The sequence below is a fragment of the Botryllus schlosseri genome, chromosome 8 (assembly GCF_051294905.1).
Source record: "Botryllus schlosseri isolate E-star chromosome 8, Bs_hap1, whole genome shotgun sequence".
In the NCBI taxonomy this organism is placed as follows: Eukaryota; Metazoa; Chordata; class Ascidiacea; order Stolidobranchia; family Styelidae; genus Botryllus; species Botryllus schlosseri.
In genome coordinates this window covers 19,322,910-19,343,908 of record NC_137243.1, presented here as the reverse complement: position 1 = coordinate 19,343,908, position 20,999 = coordinate 19,322,910, and the positions used below count along the sequence as shown (strand labels likewise).

General features: G+C 41.1%; 2 protein-coding genes across 4 annotated transcripts in view; one reads left to right on the top strand and one right to left on the bottom strand.

Annotated features, from left to right (window-relative positions):
* The first annotated feature begins 264 nt into the window (after positions 1-264).
* Positions 265-3,079, top strand: LOC145445386 (uncharacterized). 2 transcript variants are annotated; one of them, XM_080323576.1, is made up of 8 exons: positions 265-484; positions 562-641; positions 706-916; positions 1,548-1,695; positions 1,754-2,090; positions 2,408-2,502; positions 2,572-2,697; positions 2,819-3,079. In XM_080323576.1, exons 1-8 carry the CDS (start codon positions 378-380, stop codon positions 2,963-2,965), a joined length of 1,251 nt encoding a protein of 416 aa, XP_080179702.1. In that variant the 5' UTR covers positions 265-377; the 3' UTR covers positions 2,966-3,079. The 2 variants fall into 2 exon arrangements, with proteins under 2 accessions (XP_080179702.1, XP_080179701.1); XM_080323575.1 differs by having other exon boundaries at positions 266-484; positions 544-641.
* Positions 3,080-4,549: 1,470 nt separating this feature from the next.
* LOC145445324 (uncharacterized) overlaps positions 4,550-20,999 on the bottom strand; it is a 29,447-nt gene continuing 12,997 nt past the window's right edge. Inside the window, exons 11-26 of one of the 2 annotated variants that reach the window (XM_080323513.1) lie at positions 20,815-20,896; positions 20,583-20,659; positions 18,323-18,541; positions 17,125-17,232; positions 15,534-15,771; positions 14,668-14,724; positions 14,527-14,610; positions 13,977-14,114; positions 13,853-13,908; positions 12,627-12,708; positions 10,973-11,332; positions 10,278-10,439; positions 9,104-9,396; positions 7,934-8,090; positions 7,212-7,383; positions 4,550-5,372 (exon numbers count right to left, since the gene is read on the bottom strand). In XM_080323513.1, coding sequence (XP_080179639.1) covers positions 5,222-5,372; positions 7,212-7,383; positions 7,934-8,090; positions 9,104-9,396; positions 10,278-10,439; positions 10,973-11,332; positions 12,627-12,708; positions 13,853-13,908; positions 13,977-14,114; positions 14,527-14,610; positions 14,668-14,724; positions 15,534-15,771; positions 17,125-17,232; positions 18,323-18,541; positions 20,583-20,659; positions 20,815-20,896 — 2,436 coding nt within the window. In that variant the 3' untranslated portion in view covers positions 4,550-5,221. Of the gene's footprint in view, positions 5,373-7,211; positions 7,384-7,933; positions 8,091-9,103; positions 9,397-10,277; positions 10,440-10,972; positions 11,333-12,626; positions 12,709-13,848; positions 13,909-13,976; positions 14,115-14,526; positions 14,611-14,667; positions 14,725-15,533; positions 15,772-17,124; positions 17,233-18,322; positions 18,542-20,582; positions 20,660-20,814; positions 20,897-20,999 lie in introns of both variants that reach the window. The other variant, XM_080323514.1, reaches the window with a different exon arrangement.

The following is a 20,999-nucleotide window of genomic DNA, read 5'->3' as shown; positions in this document are numbered from 1 at the left end:
GCATAAGCATCGATGCAGTCACTTCAAACTTGACTATGCGAGTAATCCGTTTGTTTAAGGGCGCCAAAATGTGAGGAACGGCAAACGATCGTATTTACCGTGTGCAAGCGGTTGGTGCCAAACCAGCGATAAGCGTCGCCAGTCCAAGCGACGTCGGCCGTTAATTGAGATTTCGCACACTCTAATGATAGTAATTAATGGTTTGAGCGTGACATATCGCCCCTTTTTTCTATGAGCCTCCATGTTACAAATCCTGTGCGGAACGGCATGAGAGTCGATTAGTTTTGCGTTCTTGAAGCAACCAGGTACACGCGAGTCGGATCCAGTCTGTATACATTTTTGATTTAGTTGAAGAGTTGCCTCAGTTACTGGACGCTATGCCGCGCTTGATAGTTGCTTTACTGGCTTACTTGACTGTTGCCTCATCCAACTCTACCATTGAGAAGCTGGTGTACCGAAGATGCCTGCAAGAGCGCAGAACCGGGTTAGTTGAAACGTCATTTCGATTAGCTAGTTGAATTTTTAATCGATGCATAATTTCAGCGTGAACAACATGTACAGCTCCGCCGACATTGCTTACTGTACCGATGAGGCAAAAAAGTCTGGGGACGCTGACCGACTGGCACGGGGCTATTTCATAGGTGAGTTGTGCGGTCAGATTTCTGGATTAAAGGCATTTCGAAAACTACTCCACTATTTGCATAGGTCTTGGAGAATGGAAGAACGAAAAGAAAACCCTGCCCGTCGCTCTTTTGCGTCAAATTGTTCCATGCTCCCAGTGGTCGGATGATCTCGTTTCATCTTGGAAGGAACTTTTCGAACGAAGGAACCAACACGAGGTGACGATGGTGCGGCCGTCGGTTCAAAGCTGGGGTTCAGATGTCGGCGCTCTAGAGTTTAACGCAATGCTGGAACAGTAAGTAAAGCCCTTTTCGATAGGATTTGGGTACCAGAGAATAGATGTACAGACGTCTAGCGTATTTTGTTCTGCATAAAGATCAAGCCGTTGCAAATTTTGTGTCAGTATGTTCATTTCACTGACATTATGTTACCAGGGAGCAGTTACGTAGGAGTGTCACATGTACTCTTTTAGGAGGATTTTTTCTTTCCTCGAAGTGAATGGTCTTGTGAACGCTAAAATATCATATTTTTCACATTTTGTTACTCGCTTATACTTTCAACGAGACTTTCACTAAAAAATGCTGTGGCCGGGGAACCGATGAATTGCTTCATTGAAAAATAGGTTTCCTACCTGATCTACGACGATTTCTACTTTGATAATTCGAAAATATGCAAATAAAAAGACGTCCTATTATCTGCTTCAGTTTCGAGCATCTTGGCGATGGTATAATATTTCGATGATATTTCGTGTAAGCAATTTCACGATCTCGTTATCATTATCATTACTCATGAGCGACGGTTCAGGGAACTGAAGTATCTGGACTGAAAATATGGTTAGACAGATTACGTCGCAGTATTAGATATATTTCGTTAGCTGTAGTCAACTTCGTGCAAAATATTCCTTCCTCATGTGACCTAATTCACAGCGTTAACCTGGACAATCTCGAAGCAGCGGAACTATTGTTGCAAAGAAGCCCCCCGTCAGACGTTGGGGAAACTTTCGGAAGGTATCACACGTCTGTTCAGTTGAAAGCCGCCAATGTGAGCGATGCTAAATTACACTCCGGCGTCCAGGTATGAATATCAATCATCATAATTGTAGTAGTGTGACATCTTTCGATGATCGTTACAGACATCGTGTTCGTCTCGCCACGGAGAGATCATGTTCCTGGATTTGAATGCGGATCTTCTACGAGAGGCGATGTTCAATGCGGACGAGTCCATCAAATTAAGAGTTGACGTCCAAGCCCGACGTCAATACATCTACCGATCCAAGTCGTCGCTACAGAGACCGTCGCGTCTTAGCGTTGTGAGGCAATCAATCGGATTAATCCTTCACTGGAGAAACGAAGACGAAGTTTCGGCGCATATCGTCAACTCTGCGAACATTGCGAACGCCCCTGCATATTCGGAAAACTCTGAATCGCAGGTTGAGGTCCCGGAAATAGCCGATGTCGAGAGTATCCCAAGTATGTTCGATCATTATCGATGCAATCTGGTGTAACATGGAGTCTCGCCTGAAATGATAGTCGATTCCGGACCTGAATATGATATCGTCTCGTCATTTTCCAATCTGCGATGGCTCGCTGTGGCTACCGCGCTCGATTGTATCTAGGAATACTTCTTACGAACTGCAACGAACGCTATTGTTAGTACGAGAATCTCATTTCACAATTACTGTGATATTGGTGGGTGGTTCATTGGATAGCCTACTTGAAACGCTATTGGTCGTAGTCGGTTGAATGATCCGTTTGTCACAAATGTAAATAGTCGTGTTTTCTTTCAGATCGAAACCGCAGGAGTCCTCGGATCAACAGTGAAACCGCCACAACAACTACTTGCAGACGAATTCCTCACCGTATGAGCAGGGCTCAGTATTTGGTACGTGCACGGTTGCATCGTCGTACTCGCGAATCGATGTAAATCAGCGAATGTATTCTTTTTAAAAAGAGGATGAATATTGTACACCCGTATCACGATGACGAAGTTTTCGAGATAGGATTATGCAGTGGTATTTGTGCTACACCGATTCCGTCGTCGGCTGACCCAACAAATCACGCCATAGTTGCAGCTCAGGTAAGCCGTTATTTAGATTTGTTCATTAACCAAGTCCCTAATGTCACAGTAAATCACGACTGCAACATAGCTTCCTATTGATGTCAGGGAGGATCAGGATAAACTTCTTTCGTGTTTACAGGATCGCCGCCCCCTTTGCTGCGCTGTGACGAAATATCACAAGCCGTTGTTTGTTACCACTTTTGAATCGCGGGACAATTCGGAACCAAGTACGATGGGACAAAAAGTTTTCAAACGATTCCGGGCGTCATCATGTGGATGCAGATAATTCGGTCTGCTTTGTGGTGGATCAATGACAATACTTCGTGGCTCTCACTGTGACGTCTAATATTTTGCAACCGATTGTCGTTGGCAAATAAATGAATATCAAGACTCGAACAAACGATTCCGTCACCTGTTTATTGATCTCGTTGTGATGTGAAGTCATACACGAAACGTATCAGCCAAATTCTTATGAGCACAGGAATAGATATAGCAAAGTAGCCATATTCTTATGAGCGCAGGAATAGGTAGCAAATCTTTGAGCGCCCGCAACTCTTAGTGTAATCACTTGGTCAGTCACCCACGTTTGCGCCATGCGAGCCGAACGTTTTAACTTTCATAATCGCCCGAGATCGGATTTGCTTCCTGCTACGGTCGTAGGCGATGGGAGACATGATACCAGCATGATTACAGTACGCGATAATCCCAGCATGATTACAGTACGCGAATCTGTCTACAATGACATGCTGGCAGAATCTTTCAGCGCATGCAAAAAACTTCGACCTGCGTGAGTTATGTGGATGTATTCAAGATACGTTTCGGCACAAGATACGCACAAACATAATTCTGAGATAATTAGGACAGAAGGATATCCGAACATGTCCTAAATATATCACCGTGTTTGCTGGGTAGCAGTGTCTTACTGTTTAGTGGTAATGTTAACGCAACTCTTTCAGAATTCGAAACGGGCTGATATATTTATGCATTTATTTTACTCGTCAGCAATCGGCACAGGCTTTAACTGTATCGTATAGATGTGCAGGCGTATTGTGCATTGCATTATATCATTTTTTCAACTTTCTCAGGCTTTATATTCCATCATCTATTTGAACGACCGTTGTCGACGTGGCCCATAGTGAGCCGCATTAATATTCGGGACTCGCCTATCAATTAATATTGAATCAAACTGTACTTCAATCATTCTGCGAAATGCAATGGCTTGAATCATGATCCGAACTTCCGAAATTTGACTTGACTTTATGACTTCACTCGTGACTTGCCCGACTTGACTTGACTCGAATCAAAATATACAATGACTTGAATTTACTTATGACTCAAGGCTCCAACACTGATCGTAATTCGAAAATCAAAACGACACAAGATGTCAGTTTTACAACAGATTCCGAGTGATTGCACCACCGACAGCGTGATATCAAACTGATATCTTTAGACGCTCACCATATGGGCATGCAAAACAGTTGCTATCCTCACGCAATTGCAATCAAGCAAGCGTCTTCCAAAAATTATAGGTCTCGTAATATCAAAATATATAGGCCTACACTTTGAGCGATCCTATAACGGAAAGCTGAATATTTCGAGCAGAGGACGAGGTGCATTTTCGTTTAGCAGTGCTGTGAAAAATTGTTATAATATGAAAAAGGTTCACAGGGAAGAACCTACGAAGGTTCGCTTGCGAATACGTGCACAACCACACACCTGAATATCACACCCCACGCAACGATTTCTACGAGGGTATATCAACCAATATTCCACCACACTAGGTACACCTATCACTTCAAACAACTGGACGGACCTCAACTTGTATCATATCACTGTGCCAACATGTACATCGTTCAAGATAGCGTCGTCATTCTGATTAAGATGCGTTTATTATATGCAGTAACTGAACACTGGAGAGTAAGAACGATCAATTTCCATAATATGAGGCAGAATGCGATCGAAATTGGAACAAACCCAACTTCTGGAATTTTAGCAGTTCACTTGAATTGCGATTTTTCTGCACATTCGAAGAATATTAGAATTTCCTTCTGTCTATCAACCAGTCATAAGATGAATTTTTGCCGCTTTTATAACTGAAGAAGTTAGCTAAAGTATGCAATCGGCTAAAATTATTCGTCACTGAGTATGACACGTTCTGAAGGGCCTCGATTACATTTGCTGAAAAATATAGCAAAATTCGGTACAGGTATTGTCAAAAACATGAAATCGGTGCGTAAGTATATCGAACTAACAATGTTAAGACGAGCTTGCATTCAGAACTCCTTGAAAATGCGGAAACGAGAAAAACTTGACAAGAAATTCGAGAAAAATCGCAGGAAAAACGCGACAATCGTTCTTCATCGGAAATAGCACCATACTGAAAAATGATCACGAGTAGTACATTATGATAAAAATATAACAGTTAATTCTGAACAATATAGTAGAGTCACGCGCAGGAAGAGACTGTCGACTCTCGAAAGTATATATGCGGAAATTGGCCCCACGAAAACCATGTCTGGAACAACAAGCCGTCCCAATCTCGTCAAGTAGCAGAATTAATAAACGGCGCTGCTCCGAAGGGGTCCAGATTTTCAGTGTTCTGTGAGTTATCGGAAGCGAGGCATGTTGTGGCTTGGGCGAATGGGGCGTCGCCAAAGGCGTCCACGGAAGCGCTGGATTGCAGGTTGCCTGACCTGATAAAGTTCAGCAATCAAAAAACCGAAAGATCTACATTGCATTAAAAGGTCATTTTTTCAGCTATTTAGTTTTCGCTAATATGGTTTCACTGCGGTAGACAATTTTGGTATGAGAAGAGCACCAATCTTGATCAAACTGGCAGAGGTGGTCAGTAACGAAGTACTTCTACTTTTTGAAGTACTTGAAGTAGATTTTGCCTACTCGAACTACTTTTTAAGTAGTTATGATTTTAGACTACTTCTACTTCTACTTGACAGTTTTCAGTTTTGTAGGCAAAAATAAGCGTAGAATGCCTACTTACTTACTTACTTGTGAACCAGCACTCCTTCTTCTACTTGAGTAGAAATCCCGGCGTTACTTCTACTTCTACTTGAGTAGCGACGGTGACTACTTTGACCACCTCTGCAAACTGGTAACTCCAGAAGTAGACCAGATCTATTTGGTAGACTTCTAGCTTTTAGAATAAAAGTTTTAGTTTGCTGGTTATGATCCGAGCTGTGATAAAATTTTAACGAATTTCGAAAACTCAGCATCGTATTAGTGTCGAACCCGATCTTAGCAGATTTTTTTCTGCATAATAGTAAATTTCTAGCAGTCTACCATGTGCTTAGAAGCCCTCTGGATACTTCATGATGCGTTATTTTGAATTTTCAAGAATTTCTGGAAGAGACATGTTTCCAACCATGCCAACCGTCAGATTGAAATACTCCACCCCCCAATTTGGGCAGGGTTGTAACTAAGTCACAAAGCTCCGAGTCACAAGTCATTCTCACTTATACGGTTTTGACTCGAGTCAAGTCGAGTCATTTTCAATTCACCACCGAGTCAAGTCCGAGTCCAAGTCATCGAGCAGAGGATCGAGTCCGAGTCATGGTATTATGACTCGAGTCCGAGTCCAAGTCGTTGCGTTGACGGCTCAGTTTCCTGTTAAAGTCTTGTTAAAGCCACTCTTATAACTCTGTTTGGTGATATCGAATGGTTCGCATTTATAATATACTAATTTTCCTCACTTTTAACAGTTTCTGGTCGCATTTTCAAGTACCAGTACCAATAGACGTAATCCCAATAGAGTTGTTACTTTACTGTTCTTCGAAATTACAATGAAATGTCGGTCTTGGCCGGCTGAATCCCGAGTCATATGACTTGGTTCGAGTCATGCGCAATGACTCGAGTCCAAGTCGAGTCAATACACAAATTGACTCGAGTCGAGTCGAGTTATTTCCGTATTTTGAGAAAATGACTCAAGTCAAGTCGAGTCATCAAAAAATCGCGACTCGAGTCAATACAACCCTGAATTTGGGTGTAAGGAATTATTGTGAGACAAAAATTTCGGACCAAATTTTAAAAAGCTAGACTCTATACTTCATTACTTCATGAATTATAGCAACTACAAATTTTACCAAACAAAACTGTACCTTCCCAATTAAAGGTAATCTGGAATTTTTATGACCATACCTATTCGATTGGAGTTTGTGACAATGCTTTGGGTTGATCACGGCTTCTCAAAAATGTCATTTTCACTAACGTGCGTGGCTTTAAACTATGTTTGGTATGGTCTGATATGACCAATCGAGGTTTCAAAGATTCCACAGCGGATAAAAAACTTCGCCACTATAATTCACGTCGCGAATTAAGCTCTTGGTACCAAGGAGTATATAATTTCCGTACTAGAAAAACATGACCGAAAGCGGCTGCGCGGACCTGTTCTAGTCGGACGGTTGCATTTTAAGGACCGTTTCACGCGATAAGTACCCCCTAAAATCAAACCCAGCGCCTTTCAAGGCGTGACATTGCCGCGCTTGTCGCTTCCGTCATTTGACTTTGCGTTTACTTACTTCAGAGGCTTTTTCACAAATTTCTTCTTCCGATCGCCGGCGCAATCGGCTGGACTGTTACCGGGACTCGCGCTGCTGTTGGTATGGTACGGATGCGTTCCTCTCGTGCCCCCCCCGCTGCTGCTGTTGCTGCTACTTCGCGACAGTCGGTTTCTGGACTTTGTGTTGGAATCTGTGCGGGAACGCATTTTCAGAAAAAAATGCCTCACTCAATAAGAAACGAGTTAACGGAAGTGATCGCAAAATCGGTGAACTTTCAGGGGCCGCACACAGACAGAATTCTCAGATTTTCCAAATTCGATCATAATCGAAAAAGTAGGAAATTGATTTAGATTCCGAATTAAAAAGACATACAACAAAGACAATTTCAGTTCATTCTTGTAAGCACGGTAATAGCAACAGTCTGTGCACTATGCTTCATGCGTTTCCGCATGGCTGTAGCATTTCCATGAAAAGTGGAAATTAGTTTAGAATTAATGTTAGAGCATAGAAAGAATTATTTCGTTCCAATTTGTCTAACTAGCATTATCTAGTTGTCCAAGTCTGCCCACAGAGGTATAGTCATGATAGAGGTGGTCAGGTAAGTTGAGAGGTACACCTGCTTTTTCAGAATATTCAAGTAGCTTTTGCAGTAGAAATTGCAGCGAAAAGTCAATACTGTGTGTTGCGACTAAACCCCTCACCTGACACGCATGGCTGTTTGTAAGAAAATAGTTACTCACCCCGAGTAGTACTATCTTTGGATAGTGACAGCCTTTTCCGGGCAGCCGCTTCTTTAGCTGCGCTCTTGCGGTTTTCTTGCAAATGGGTGAAATGAAGATTGAGTTTTGGGGTGGTTAGAGCGGACTGCGATTCCCGAAGCACGTTGTTGGCGTCGGGCTGCAAAAAATGTTGATATTTCAATGTTGATACATGTGATAGTTAGTTGGCAGGGTGTTTGAACCAGCTGCCATGGTACGCAAACTAAAATACTAAAGTGTGTGGCACATATTTTCTACTCCTTTTACAGAAATCCTCTATAGGAAACAAACCAGGTACCAAATGCCCCCCTAACCACGGAAATTTAGTATGGTGCAATGGAACTTATAACCTTTTTAGAGAGATCCACTTCATAGGCACTACGATAAATGTTGTCAGAGTCACAATTTTCAGGACAGACACACACAAAGGAATAAAACCGTGCTTAACAAAATAACAATTACAAAGGCCGCGTAATTCGTTGTAGCGCATTACACACTTGAAATACATCATCCTGACAGAGTCTTTCGAAAGTGTATTTAGGACTTGAGGTCAATAGACCTCGCTGGCCAAAAATACTGTTGGTTGATTGATTGGCTGGTTACGGAACTTTCTCTTGCATGATAATGTACTACATTAGGGCTGTTCAAAAAAACTCTTCTACCTGAATCTTGCTGGCTAGGTTATTAAATCGTTAGGTTGCCTTAAAAAACGACGCACACCAAATTTTTCAGTCAACCCCATGAAATTGTTGCGCTGTATTGAAAAACCATGCAAAACAAATTTGACCCAATTCCAGCCCGTAGAAGCGGAGTTATTTGAGTTTTTCGATGATAATTCTTGGATTATCCACCGATCAAGTTTGTTAGCTAGCTTATATTAGGCGCGAAACAGCCGAAATAGAGTTGAGCTTTATGTGATGCCCTTCCAGTCGTTGGCTTCTGATATTTAGGGGTACTCGGAACTCGCAACCTCCTACAAACTTGAAGGGACCCCCGCGGTGAACTGCATCAGACCCTAAATTGCTCAAGTTTAGATAGAGCTCTGGCGACCCCAGTCAGATCCCCTCGGGAACCACTGGATTGTTTACACGAGTGAAATTGTAAATTGGAAGGCACATTATGAATATTCTGAAAGCGCAGACTTATACTTACAGTAAACGGTGTTGCACCAAACGGGTCTGTCCCAGCAGCAGGGGCGGTCATCGCAGCATCCCCAAACGGCGCGTCATCAAACGGGTTATCCTGCCGGGCCGCTTCTTCCGGTAAATCTGCGGTCAAGTTGGCAGGCGGGACAGCTGCCACGTTGAAAGGCGACGCCCCAAAGGGGTCCGACTGAGCAACGCGGCTGAACGGCGCGTTGGCAAACACCCCCGACCCGGCAGAGCTGGCTCGAGATTCCCTCGTGGCCACCGGGGTTTTGCTAAACGGGGTGAGTCCAAACTCGTCTGTAGGCAGGGAGAGGGTTTAAGTGAGATTTCGCAGGGAACAAGCCCCGGATAGTCACCAGAGGTGGTCGGTAGCCACCATGAGACTCGAGTAGTACAAAGTCGGATAATATATCACATTGAAATAAACACAAATATTTTCGTCTGACACTAGACAGGGGGTAATCATCAGCAACTAGTAGAGGATTGGAAAGACTTTTGCATATCAACAATCGAATAGTGTATTCATATTGAAATGAATCCGAATATTTTCGGCTGACACTCGCCAGGGGTAATCGTCAGCAGCTAGTAGAGAATTCAAAAACTTTTAAATGGTACATATTTTGTGATTGTTGATAGGCTATACGATGATATTTTTAATTCTCTACTAGTTGCTGACGATGACCCCAGACGAGTGTCAGCCGGAAATATATTCGGGATCATTTCAATCTGAACATACTATTCAATTGTATGTTGAAGTTCTGAACCTCCAAGAAGCTGTTCAAATATCAACAATCGTACCACGAAATACAAAGTTGTTTTGAATTCTCTACAAGTTTCCAAAGATTACCCCTGATGAGTGTCAGCTGAAGAAAATACCGGTAGTAGAAAACGATGGTCTGAAGTACGTCGACAGTCACAAAAAGTAGATGTGATTAAGGGGGCACATACTTTCCGCAGTTCAGAGGAGCGCGATTTCTGACAACCATGACAAGTGAATCCTAAACACAGGTGTGGTGCTCAATGGAAAAACACTTCTGCCTTTTTCTGAATGCTCATGTAGGTTTTGCTCCCACTTCTACTTGCATGTGTCTTGGAAATTCCTACTCCTTGCAATGTAGTCACTTTTATTGGAGTAGCAATGCCTACTACTTTATATATAATGGCAAGACAGGCTTTACCGGTTGGATCTTCACAGGCGGCATCTAGTGTTGTATCGACAGCATCATCCTCCTCCATAATGAGAGGCTTGCTTCCGATGGCATTTTCCTCCAATCTCATCTGTTCCGTGTCTTCGTCGGAAGATGAAAACGACGACTCGGAATCCTGGATAGGCACTCTCTCTAAATGATACAAGACAAATGCCGTTAAGATACGATGACAAGATGAGAGTTGCAGAGGTAGGATAGAGAGATATCATTCCTTATATTGTCGCAAATATATGGAATACGGGACATAGGTTTTTAGGAAGACACTCTTGGCGGTACAGAACTTGAATATACGATTGAAAAATGTACTCATATAGAAATAAACCTGACTATTTTCATGACACTCGTAAGGGGTAATCGTCAGCAACTAGTAGAGAATGGAGAAGAACATTGCATATCAACAATCTTATCAACAACTATAACATTACAGGCATGAAAATTCAAATATTTGAATATTGAGTACAAATTTATGGCATTAATTCTACTTCAACAAGTACCAATGCTTACTAATTTGACCACATCTCCTTCTAATCAGTGAAAGAAGCTGACATTGAATCAATGAAGTCTAAAGTGTCTCTGGCAATGGGACATCACTGTTACATCATTACTGGAATCACTATTAGAAAGTAAAAACACAAATTAAGTCACGGAAATCAATCCATACTTACTTTCCGAACCATCTGCACTTGAAGCTTGATCGTCTGAGTATCCGATCACCCCAAACACCCGATACCCCTTGGAATTAACTGAAGACATGACGGGTATTGACTTTTCCTCTGCTACATTGTCGACAAAGCCAGACTCGCTGGCGAACGCGTCGGCGCGAAAGCTATTTTGCGGCACTACAGTTCCTTTTTCTATCGACACGCGGTTAAATGCTTCTTCGTTGGTAATATTTACATCTTCTACGTCACGCACGGACACAGTGGCTTCTACAATATGATTATCACGCTCAAAATTAGTCTCTAAATGACACGCGTCGCCGGTTAATGGTGGTTCTTCGACGTGTGTTGGCAGTTGTTCGCTACCTGAAAAGACGGAAGGGATTTAGGACTAAAATTAAGACAGAATAAATTCAATTAGTGTTTCTTCAAACTCCTTTTTGAATGACCACACTTCATTCTGTATGTTGACACATGCATCGACAACATTTTGAGTCGCCAAATAACATTGCAATGAATTCTCATGTCCCGATACGAGTAAAAAATATCAACTCACAAGGCAATAAGTGACCGACAAAGCTGAATGCATACAAAACAACATAACTGAAGATGCAAACAAAAAATAGTTGAAAGTTTTCCCAGCAAGTCGTAGTGCAGGAATTGGGAATTCCTTGAAACCATGGTTATACAATAATTATTATGCAATAGTGCCACACTTGGAGCCAGGGAGGACTACGGTTCGATTTCACTTTTATTTGTCCTAACCGGGGAACATAGGTGGCGTTTTTACGAGCCAGATCCACCTGACTGGACTTTTGTCACATTATTCCACACTTTCAATGACCCTTCTATAAGGGAACGCAGAGAATTGTTGGAAAATACTGTCAGAAGTCGCTTCAGCCAAGCCCTTATTCAACCCCAAGATAGCTGCACAGATTCCTATCCAATCCATGACAAATGCGCCAGTCAGCTCTTGCCTTCTGCAAATGACATGCGACAGGTAGCCATGCAAGTGCTCAACCACTCAAGTAATGTAGCTTCATTTTATTACACTAATATCGTGCTTTTGTTGTCAATTTACCTGTACTTCAGATTTGTCAGCCAATTTGTCTGGTGGTACGTAGTTTTTCAATAGATTTGCATTATTTTCAGGAGTGGAGTCTTAAAAACTAACCACCGACATACTACTGCATCGAAATTAATGAAGAAAGTAAAAAAGTAGCACCTATCTTCAGCGCCAGTAGCTATGAGTGATGGTAACATGACAAATTGAATCCCATATGGTATCGTCCGCAATCTTCAAAAACCTCGCAAGTCCTATTACTACTGCTTGAAGTAGCAGTAGGCTCCCTCACAGGCTCGTTAGACCATGGTTGGAGTCTTGGTTGTAACACTGTCACATCGAGCAAAAATGCTAGTAACACCGGTGGTCCGAGATGGATAGTAGGTTGATGAACCTTGCTCGGATTTTTTCACAACCTCAGACTATTTGTTAATTGCATTGCATCATATCTGGCGCTTAACATTGTACACTGTGTGTTTTGAGCAAATGAAAAAAATAGTAGCGCTGGTTATGATTATTAGCAAATAACAAGCGGCAAGGTAACGCATCACAACTGAAATCGGTTCAAAAGAAAACGGGCCCGTGCGTGATTCACACCTCCGAAACCCTGCCAAAAGCGTTTTTGAGGGGAAGACTTTGGTCTGCGCACCGCGTTCCTCCGGAAGAAGGGTCTGCACATCTAAAAATAGGACAACCGTGACCTGTATTTTGCCGGAGACACTCGCGCACAAGATCACGCCAATGTTGTTGTTTGCATAGGCGGTCAGTAATAATGCAGTTTTACTTTTTGAGATAACCCAATTGGTGGGGTTGTCACTAAAGCGATATTTTACCCAAAAAACTGATATTTTGACCAAAAAAGCAACATTTGAATTTCCTAACTGGAAAGTATCGTTTTTCAGTGATTTCCTTCAGTCATTTTGCATCACACGCGAAGATTCATATTGCCATTTTGAAAAGTAAACCTCCGATTTAGTACTAAAAGTGTGTGATGCTCGGCTAAACACTGACATTTTCTTGAAAATTCTTTGGAATACCCAACAAAATCCTGCAAAATTGCAACTTCTACTTGTAATGAAGTCAACGATTATCTTGAAAAAAACAGGAGGTTGTCAGCAACAAGGAGCTTGTACCCTTGTACTTTTTCAGACTTCCCATTAAGTTTTGTCACGAAATAGTTCTCAAAGGTTTCTAACTAATTTCACTGCTACTTGCATTCAAGTATCATCAATGACTGCTTCCGTACAAGAAGAATCCTGCTTCTAGTATGTCTTGTACTGTGTTTTCTTCGAGGTATTTCAACTAGAGCATGACTGATATCTCAATTTCGAGCCCATGCTCATATTGCTCATAAACGTATGTTTACCAATATAGCTGATATTTTCAGCAAGCATTAAAATAGGACGTTTTCTCAACTAGATAATCTAAAAATAGATATCCCACATAAATCTCATTTAATTGCGTCCAAACTCAAGCTGAGCAAAAAACTAGTTAACAGCATTCCAGTATTGTCACTGGTAAGTGAACTCTCATGGTCGTCAAAATTTAACGCCACAGTACCTCATGCCCTCTCACTTGGTATAGTTGTAGGAGTGATGATGTCATTGTCAATAAGTATACAGAAAAAGACAAACGTCTCTACTTATAGCTTCACGTTAAATTGGTAGGGAAAATTGAAATTCTTTTATACATATATTTATATTGGGCAGCTTTTACGCAAATAATTACAGTTCCGACGTCGGAGAAAATCAGCAGCAGCTTTTGAGAGCCTTGGATATGAGAAAACGATAAAAAGCCTGCAAAAGAATTAAGAGCCCACCTGCCTGAAAGGGCTTTGCTCCGAATAAATCCTTTTGAATGTCATCGAATCCTTCGGTATCTGTGATGAGACATTGGTTGAAAAATGCGAAAAATCCAGGAACAATGAAATCAGGCGATGAAAATTACTTTGCTCTGTATTCCTAGTGGATAAAAACTCGTCGAATTCCTTGTCGGCGTCTGGCTCTGGTTTGGATTTCATGAAAACATCGCCGTTGAACGGATTCCAAACTTCCATGTCCGGGGTCAGGCTGTTGTTGCTGGTGCCTAATGCAAATCGAGTAGTAGTTGAGATTTTGCTCACTTTCTACATTCAAAATTTTAATGGAAGGAGAAAATGTCAAGGTTTAAAAAATACTCTCAAGTATAGTTTCAAAGATAATATTTGCTTTCAGATTTCACTGGCTACAGTGCTTGATAAAACTGTTAGGTTGCCTAAAAAGAAATGCTGCGCACCAATTCTGTCTTAATTCCAGCCTATAGAAACGCAGCAATGCTTCTACGGGCTGGAATTGAACCGAAATTGGCGTGCTCACCAAGTTCTTCGTTTCTGAAATACAGCCCACTGCGTATAGCAGTATAAAACTAAACATTCACGTGTGCCAAACCAAGTCATCCGTACTATCAATGGCCGGACAGAGTATTCTACATCTACAGCAAAGGTCTCCCTATATCATACTTTTATGACGGGTATCCGTAGCTCCTAAAAAGTTAGTGTCCGCTGAGGTACTGAATTCGTTCTGCCGTACGGATCTTGAAATACCTTGAAAACAGTAGAATTGCCAGAATGGTTATGATGCAACGCGAGCAAACCACTTACTTGTAATATCGCTCTGTGCCCTTCTGTGCTTCCTTATCCCTGAGTCCAACATATCACCTGAATAGAAAAATGTGACAATCATTATTCATAATCAAAATTCAGTATTCTTGGTCATTTACCGCAAGAGATATGTGACGTCGTGAACAGTTTTCATAGGCGTCATGCTAAACCCACTATTGTAACTTGCAAAGGCCAGTTATGCAGTGACTAACACTGGTCCACACAATATTTGCTCATGCTGTGTCTGTCCGGGGCATTTCTACCTAATTTGGGGGCGCTGAATCTTGAATCTGAATCCGCTGATGGGCCACAGGTAGGCGACTAATTGAAAAAAGTTGGTAAAAAGTTTACATCTTTTATTGCTAGTGAATAATTTGTTCATATTGTAATAAATCCGAATTTTTTTGGCTGACACTCGTCAGGGGTAATCGTCAGCCACTAGTATGTTAATATCAATAGTTGTATATCCAAAGGTCTTATGAAATCATTACTAGTTGTATATCCAAAGGTCTTATGAAATCATTACTAGTTAGCTGACGAAACCCCATGACGAAAATATTGGGGTTTATTTTACTATGATCACATTTTTTAATAGTAGCCTATTGAAGTTTACCAAGAGTCTCTTTTATTGCTGCAATTATATACATGACCATATTTCCCAATTTTCGTATGAAAACATCGACTTAAAATCATTGTGTCTCAATTAACGGGCACTTTTCACTGTTTGCTTACTTCTTGTCATGAAGACAAATAGACATAGATCCCCTTATAGTTCAAACAGGTTATACTTTCAAAATGTAAACTGGGCCGCAACCAAGAAAAGGTGTAGACCCACTAGCCTAACCTGTTGATGGGCGGTGATTTACCTGAGTTAGGAGACACTGGGGTGATCTCCAACACTGGCGCATTATCCGCGATGCCGGTTAAAGCATCAGCGCTTTCCGATCTCTGCACCGGTTTAGCCTGCGGGGCCATGGACTGGTGCAGTTGAACGTGCATGGCTTGCGCTTGCTGAGCTTGCAGTTGCAGATGGGCTTGCATTTGAGCCTGTTGTTGCATCATTTGAGCCTGAGCCTGCATTTGACCCTGCGAGCCTTGCGAAGCCTGAGAAAAAAAGGCGGTACGCTTTCAAGTACGTTACAAGGTTCATGATAACAAGCCAGGGTAAACCGTTGGAACGGAGTATGTGAGAATCACTCATTATAATGTCAAAAGAGACTGGACAACGCAGAAAGTTCCAATATGTGACTTTTATGTGGCCACCAATAAAATATATATTCTACATCACATAAAGATAATTTGGTATTATTTCGGCCAAACCTATTTCATAGCATTTTGTGACACTGCTGCAGGTTGATCACAGAAATATAATTTCCGCTGACGCGCATTGGGTAGCTTTGTCGTGCATATTTAGGACATGATGATTTGACCAATCCAGGTTTCAAGGCTTCCACAATCCAAAGTGGGCAAAATGTATCAAAACTATAATTCTTGCTAATACAATAATTATTACTGAAAAGATGGGTATAATTTCCGTATGGTACTCGGATTAAATCAATACACATCTCGAATCATTGCAATTAACAGCCGATTGTGCCTAGCGCAACCCATGTGAATTCGGTCTAAACAGAATTGCTCGACATCAAAATGTTTCAATCCGCAAGTAAGATTGATTTTCATTCCATTTTACCAAAATAGCATACGTACGCCTATAGGTGAGTTGATAAAGTATATTTTCAGTGGAATGCGAGCGGAAACACACATATATTGGTGTCAGGTCTGAGATTTTGTAACGCAGAGACGGTTTCGTTTCCAGTTCATTCAATTTCAGACTCCCTTCAGCTTTGCCGCATAGCAAATATCAAACAGCCTCCCTGAAGTTGGTTTCGGCAAAAATCGTCACATTCCAATGAGAAATCTTCTTCAGAAAGCAAGAAAATAATGCTACTCAAATAATGTCCTCAGCAATCTGCTGTTCAGTTTACACTAACCTGACCAGCCTCAACATCATATCATAATATCAGTCAATGTTGTAACCTAGCAGAGCAAACAGCTGCATCTGTCATCAGCTATCACAATATTTGTAATGGTTTATGATATGTTATAGAGGTGGGCAAATTACGGCGCGCGGAAACCTCGAGAAACGTTGTAAAAAAGTTGATAAAATGCGTACAAAAAATCAAATTACTACAGGTGCTTGATTAAACTTTTTCTTGATATATTGCAATATGATAACGATAAGTTATATCCTCAAGACAGTAATTTTCATTTCGCCTCGAGGCTCATGTATTTTAGAAGGTTTCAATTTCTAAACATCACAGAAAATGAAATGTAAATGAATGTGGTCCTTGATAGCTAAATAGTTTACCCATCCCTGTGTTATAGCAAACTGCACCGTTAACGCTAGCCTAGGCTACAAATTCTACAGTATTCTGTGTAGTTGAGCGCGAGTCATACCATGGTCAGCTGGTTGTTCAATTGTTGCAGGTGTTGCAATTGTTGCATGATCTGCATGTACTGCTGCTGTATGGCTTGGCCTTCCTGTTGCATGTGTTGAATCTTGGGCTGAAATGAGATGGTGAAGTAACGCAGTGAATTTCTTCTCAAGTAGAATCAGTGATATCCTATCAATAAACACCAGGCCTGATCTCACCAAAAATAATGAGAACGGTTCAGTAGGTGTTGTCTAAAATTGTCACCCCTTGAGCAGGTAGTGCAAGTAGGCAACACCTCTTGAGCACTACGAAAGAGTTGTTTCCAAATTAGATTACATAATTGCAATTATAGCTAAATAGTCTTTTTCAAATTAGATTAAAATTAGACTTGAAACATTTGCAAAAACTTGGGAACCTAATCAAATTCCTAACTAGTAAGAAATACGACAAAAATCTAGTTTAGTCAATATCAAACTGGAGGTCATTCTGAAAGCCATGAAAATGGCCGACTAATGTCTGTAAACCAAGCTTGGCTGGTGTCTAACTATACAGTTCTCTTGAAGCGGTGGTACCCCAACCTTTTTCGACTCGTCGCTACCTTATCAAACTCGACACAAATTTTCGGCGATTGACCCAGTGACAATATAATTTTCGGCGGTCTAGCCTGAATGTACGTCAAATCAGAAAAGAACCTCAAATTTAAACGAAAGTGAAATATTCATGCGATCATTTTACAAATAGTGCCAAATATTTCCAGTAAAAAGTTGGTTGCATGAAAAATCAATAAAACTTGCAAAATTTTGCACGAAAAATCAAAAAAAGTGGCCACAAGTTTCATGAAAAATCGAAAAAGTTGCATGAAAAAAATGGAGAAAAGTTGCAAAACGCTGCAATATAAGAATCCCCCAAACAGCTTAAAACACCATACTACATAACTTCTGAGTATTTAGGAAGCTGCCGCAAGCTGTAAAAAAATGTTGCAAAAACTTGACCTGCTTATGAGAGTGAACCCTGGTTTGATGTGAACTTCATTCAATGTCCAAGTGTTCGCGAATTCAGTAAATCTCATTCCGATCTAATTTGAAAAGAAGTGTGTGTCGCTATAATTCTAATTCTAGTCTAATTTTGAAAAAAAAACTGGCTCAAATTATAATTTAATTTAAAAAAGTTGAAAATTTTTTAGTTGTCCAAGTTCGACCGCTATCCCCAAACAACCATACCTTAATCAGGCTGACCAAAGCGGGCTGTTGCGCAGCTTGGTTGTTGAGCGCCGCTATGCTGTGCTGCACCATCGCCATCCGTTGTTGCAACACCTGCGCTTGCTGTTGCAGTTGCGTGGCCTGCTGAATGACCTGCGTCTGCTTCAAAACAAGAGCGGGATCGACGGCGGCGACGGGAGCTTGCTGTCGCGGTGCCGGGACTTGCGGACGTGAAGCAGCCTGCAAACATATGCACATCAGGATAACATTGGTTAGCTCAGTGGTTCTCAACCAACAAATGTTCCTGACTGAGGAACTTTAGACACTTCAAAATCAACTCAAAATGTATGAAACGCAAAAATAAATATTAAAGACTTCATATAATGCTGTTTTTTTCACACTACACACGCTATATGTAGCTCCATTGAAGGTTCTGTGAGCGAGGCTATGTTAAAAACCACTAACTTAATATTGATTGTTCAGATTCTTTGACAGAAATGCAACTGTTGCTTGGCACCCGCTATTACACTGCCAAATGTACTGTCGGAAATTAACCAATTTCGTTTCAAAAGTCTTAAACTCAATTCTAGGGGTTCTTAGCTTTTAGGCATTTTTTTACAACACTTATAGTATTGTGACGTACGCCAAGCCCAACGTAAACAATATCTTACGACACCATGCAGAAATATATATACTTCATAAATTTCTACATCAATTTAAAATTTGCCCGTTTCATTTCTCTAATCAATGGAGAAGCGCACAATTTATCACATTTATTGCATTGAGAAACACTGGGTGAACCTCCTCACGAGATTTCAGAGGAATTGAAAAAGTAGGGGTCAAAAAATATCGATCAATATCTCGCCAGTTATCGACTGCAGGATGCTACGGTTGATTTTGAAACGAAGCCGAGGTGATTCTGCAAATACTGATATCTCACGACGATATTGATCGATTTCTAATTGCTGACCCATGGTCAACTTTCTGTAAGTCACATACAACTAATCCATAATCGGCAAGGGTGTCTTGATGGACGGTATATAATTACATATTTGATAAGCCAAGGTCTCTCATGAGTGAATGAATCTCTCCTGAGTGATGAATCTCTCATAACAAAACAAAGTGGAGGGCTCGAATATCGCGAAGTGAAATGTTTGTAAAATCGGCTCTAGAGCTGGAGCCACAACAAGAGGTTAAAGCAGGGATATTAAGCTGGGCTACTTAACTGTTTCGGGGTGGTTGCATGGATGCAGAGTCCAAGAAAATTTTATGGATCGTTAGATTAATACATTTTTTTTATACGACTTGAGTCACATCGGAACCAGAGTGATGCTATTGATGAAGAAAAACTGTTAAGCATTAAGTATTCAGCAGCCTGGCCAGTGTGAATGTGAACGTTCGATGTCTACATTCGATAATGGTAACACTGGAGTCACACTTGTAAAAGCATGGAGCCACAATCCTACTCTATTTGATTGCCAGACCTATGTTCAATCACAACATTTACAAACCCACTCGTTTTGACACTTGGATTTGTTACCATGTTAAGACCATCTCTACTGTAGTTTGCCATTTACAGAAGGGTCAAGTTCCGCCCTTATTGTTGATTACGGTAGGCATACATTCGCCGCAAAGAGCTTTGTCGCTACAAATCAGGACATCTCCAAGACTACGTTCTTATTGCAATACAAAGACCATATTACAAGACATCACAAGACAATCAAGTCAGTCATGTGAATCAATAAAATGATCACGTGGCTATGCACTTAACAGTTAACAACATTAAAGAGTTAGCTTGGTCTGGTACTGGTAGTTGATATGTGTAAGCTGAGCTAAAAAAGGGTGATTACAACATAAAAAGATGCATGTCCTGTCATTATGCAGATATTTTGACAAAATTATAGAGAGGACCTGATGATTTGCCGCCGGGTATTCAAACTTGGTCCAACAATGGTAATCATACCATGACAGTTAAAAATTCTTAATGAGCCTCAAGGTGCCTCAATTTCATGGCAGCCTATAGCCTATATATGACAACCTCCATTGCAACACCATACACAAATACGTTCAACTCTTCTAAAAAAAACTATAATTCATGGACAAGCGCTCAACAACTTGCATTTTGGAAACAAGATATAAAATTCTAATGGATCTGGCAGTTGAGCGGCAGAGAACCATTCTCCTATTCCATACGTAATTACATTCTACCGTCAGATGAATATAGTTGCAATATGTAAGGGTAAAAACATGAATGTTGAAAGACAGGACAAAGACAGCATACCATTGCTGGAGGTCTTGGAGGCTGCCAATTAGATTGAGGTTGCTGTTGCCCATTAGAGTTAGCAGCTGCCATGGTAACTGCAAAGAAATCAAGATATAAATGCACGACACTTGAACTAACAAGTCACAATGAAAATACTTCATGAACGAACATTCTTTATGTTACAATATGTTCGACCCGGAATATTTGGTGGCGAGATATTTCATTATCAATTGATGGAAACATCACTCACTTGCAGTTGTCCTCACAACAGGAGCGGTTTGAACTCTTGGTGCAGGGACTTGCTGATGAGCAGTCTTCTGAATGTTCGGAGTCTAAAAAGAGAACACAAAAGAGACTTTATATGGGGAAATATTATAATATCAGCACAAAACATACATCTGAGACATTCAGACATTTTAAAAGACCTTGAAATGG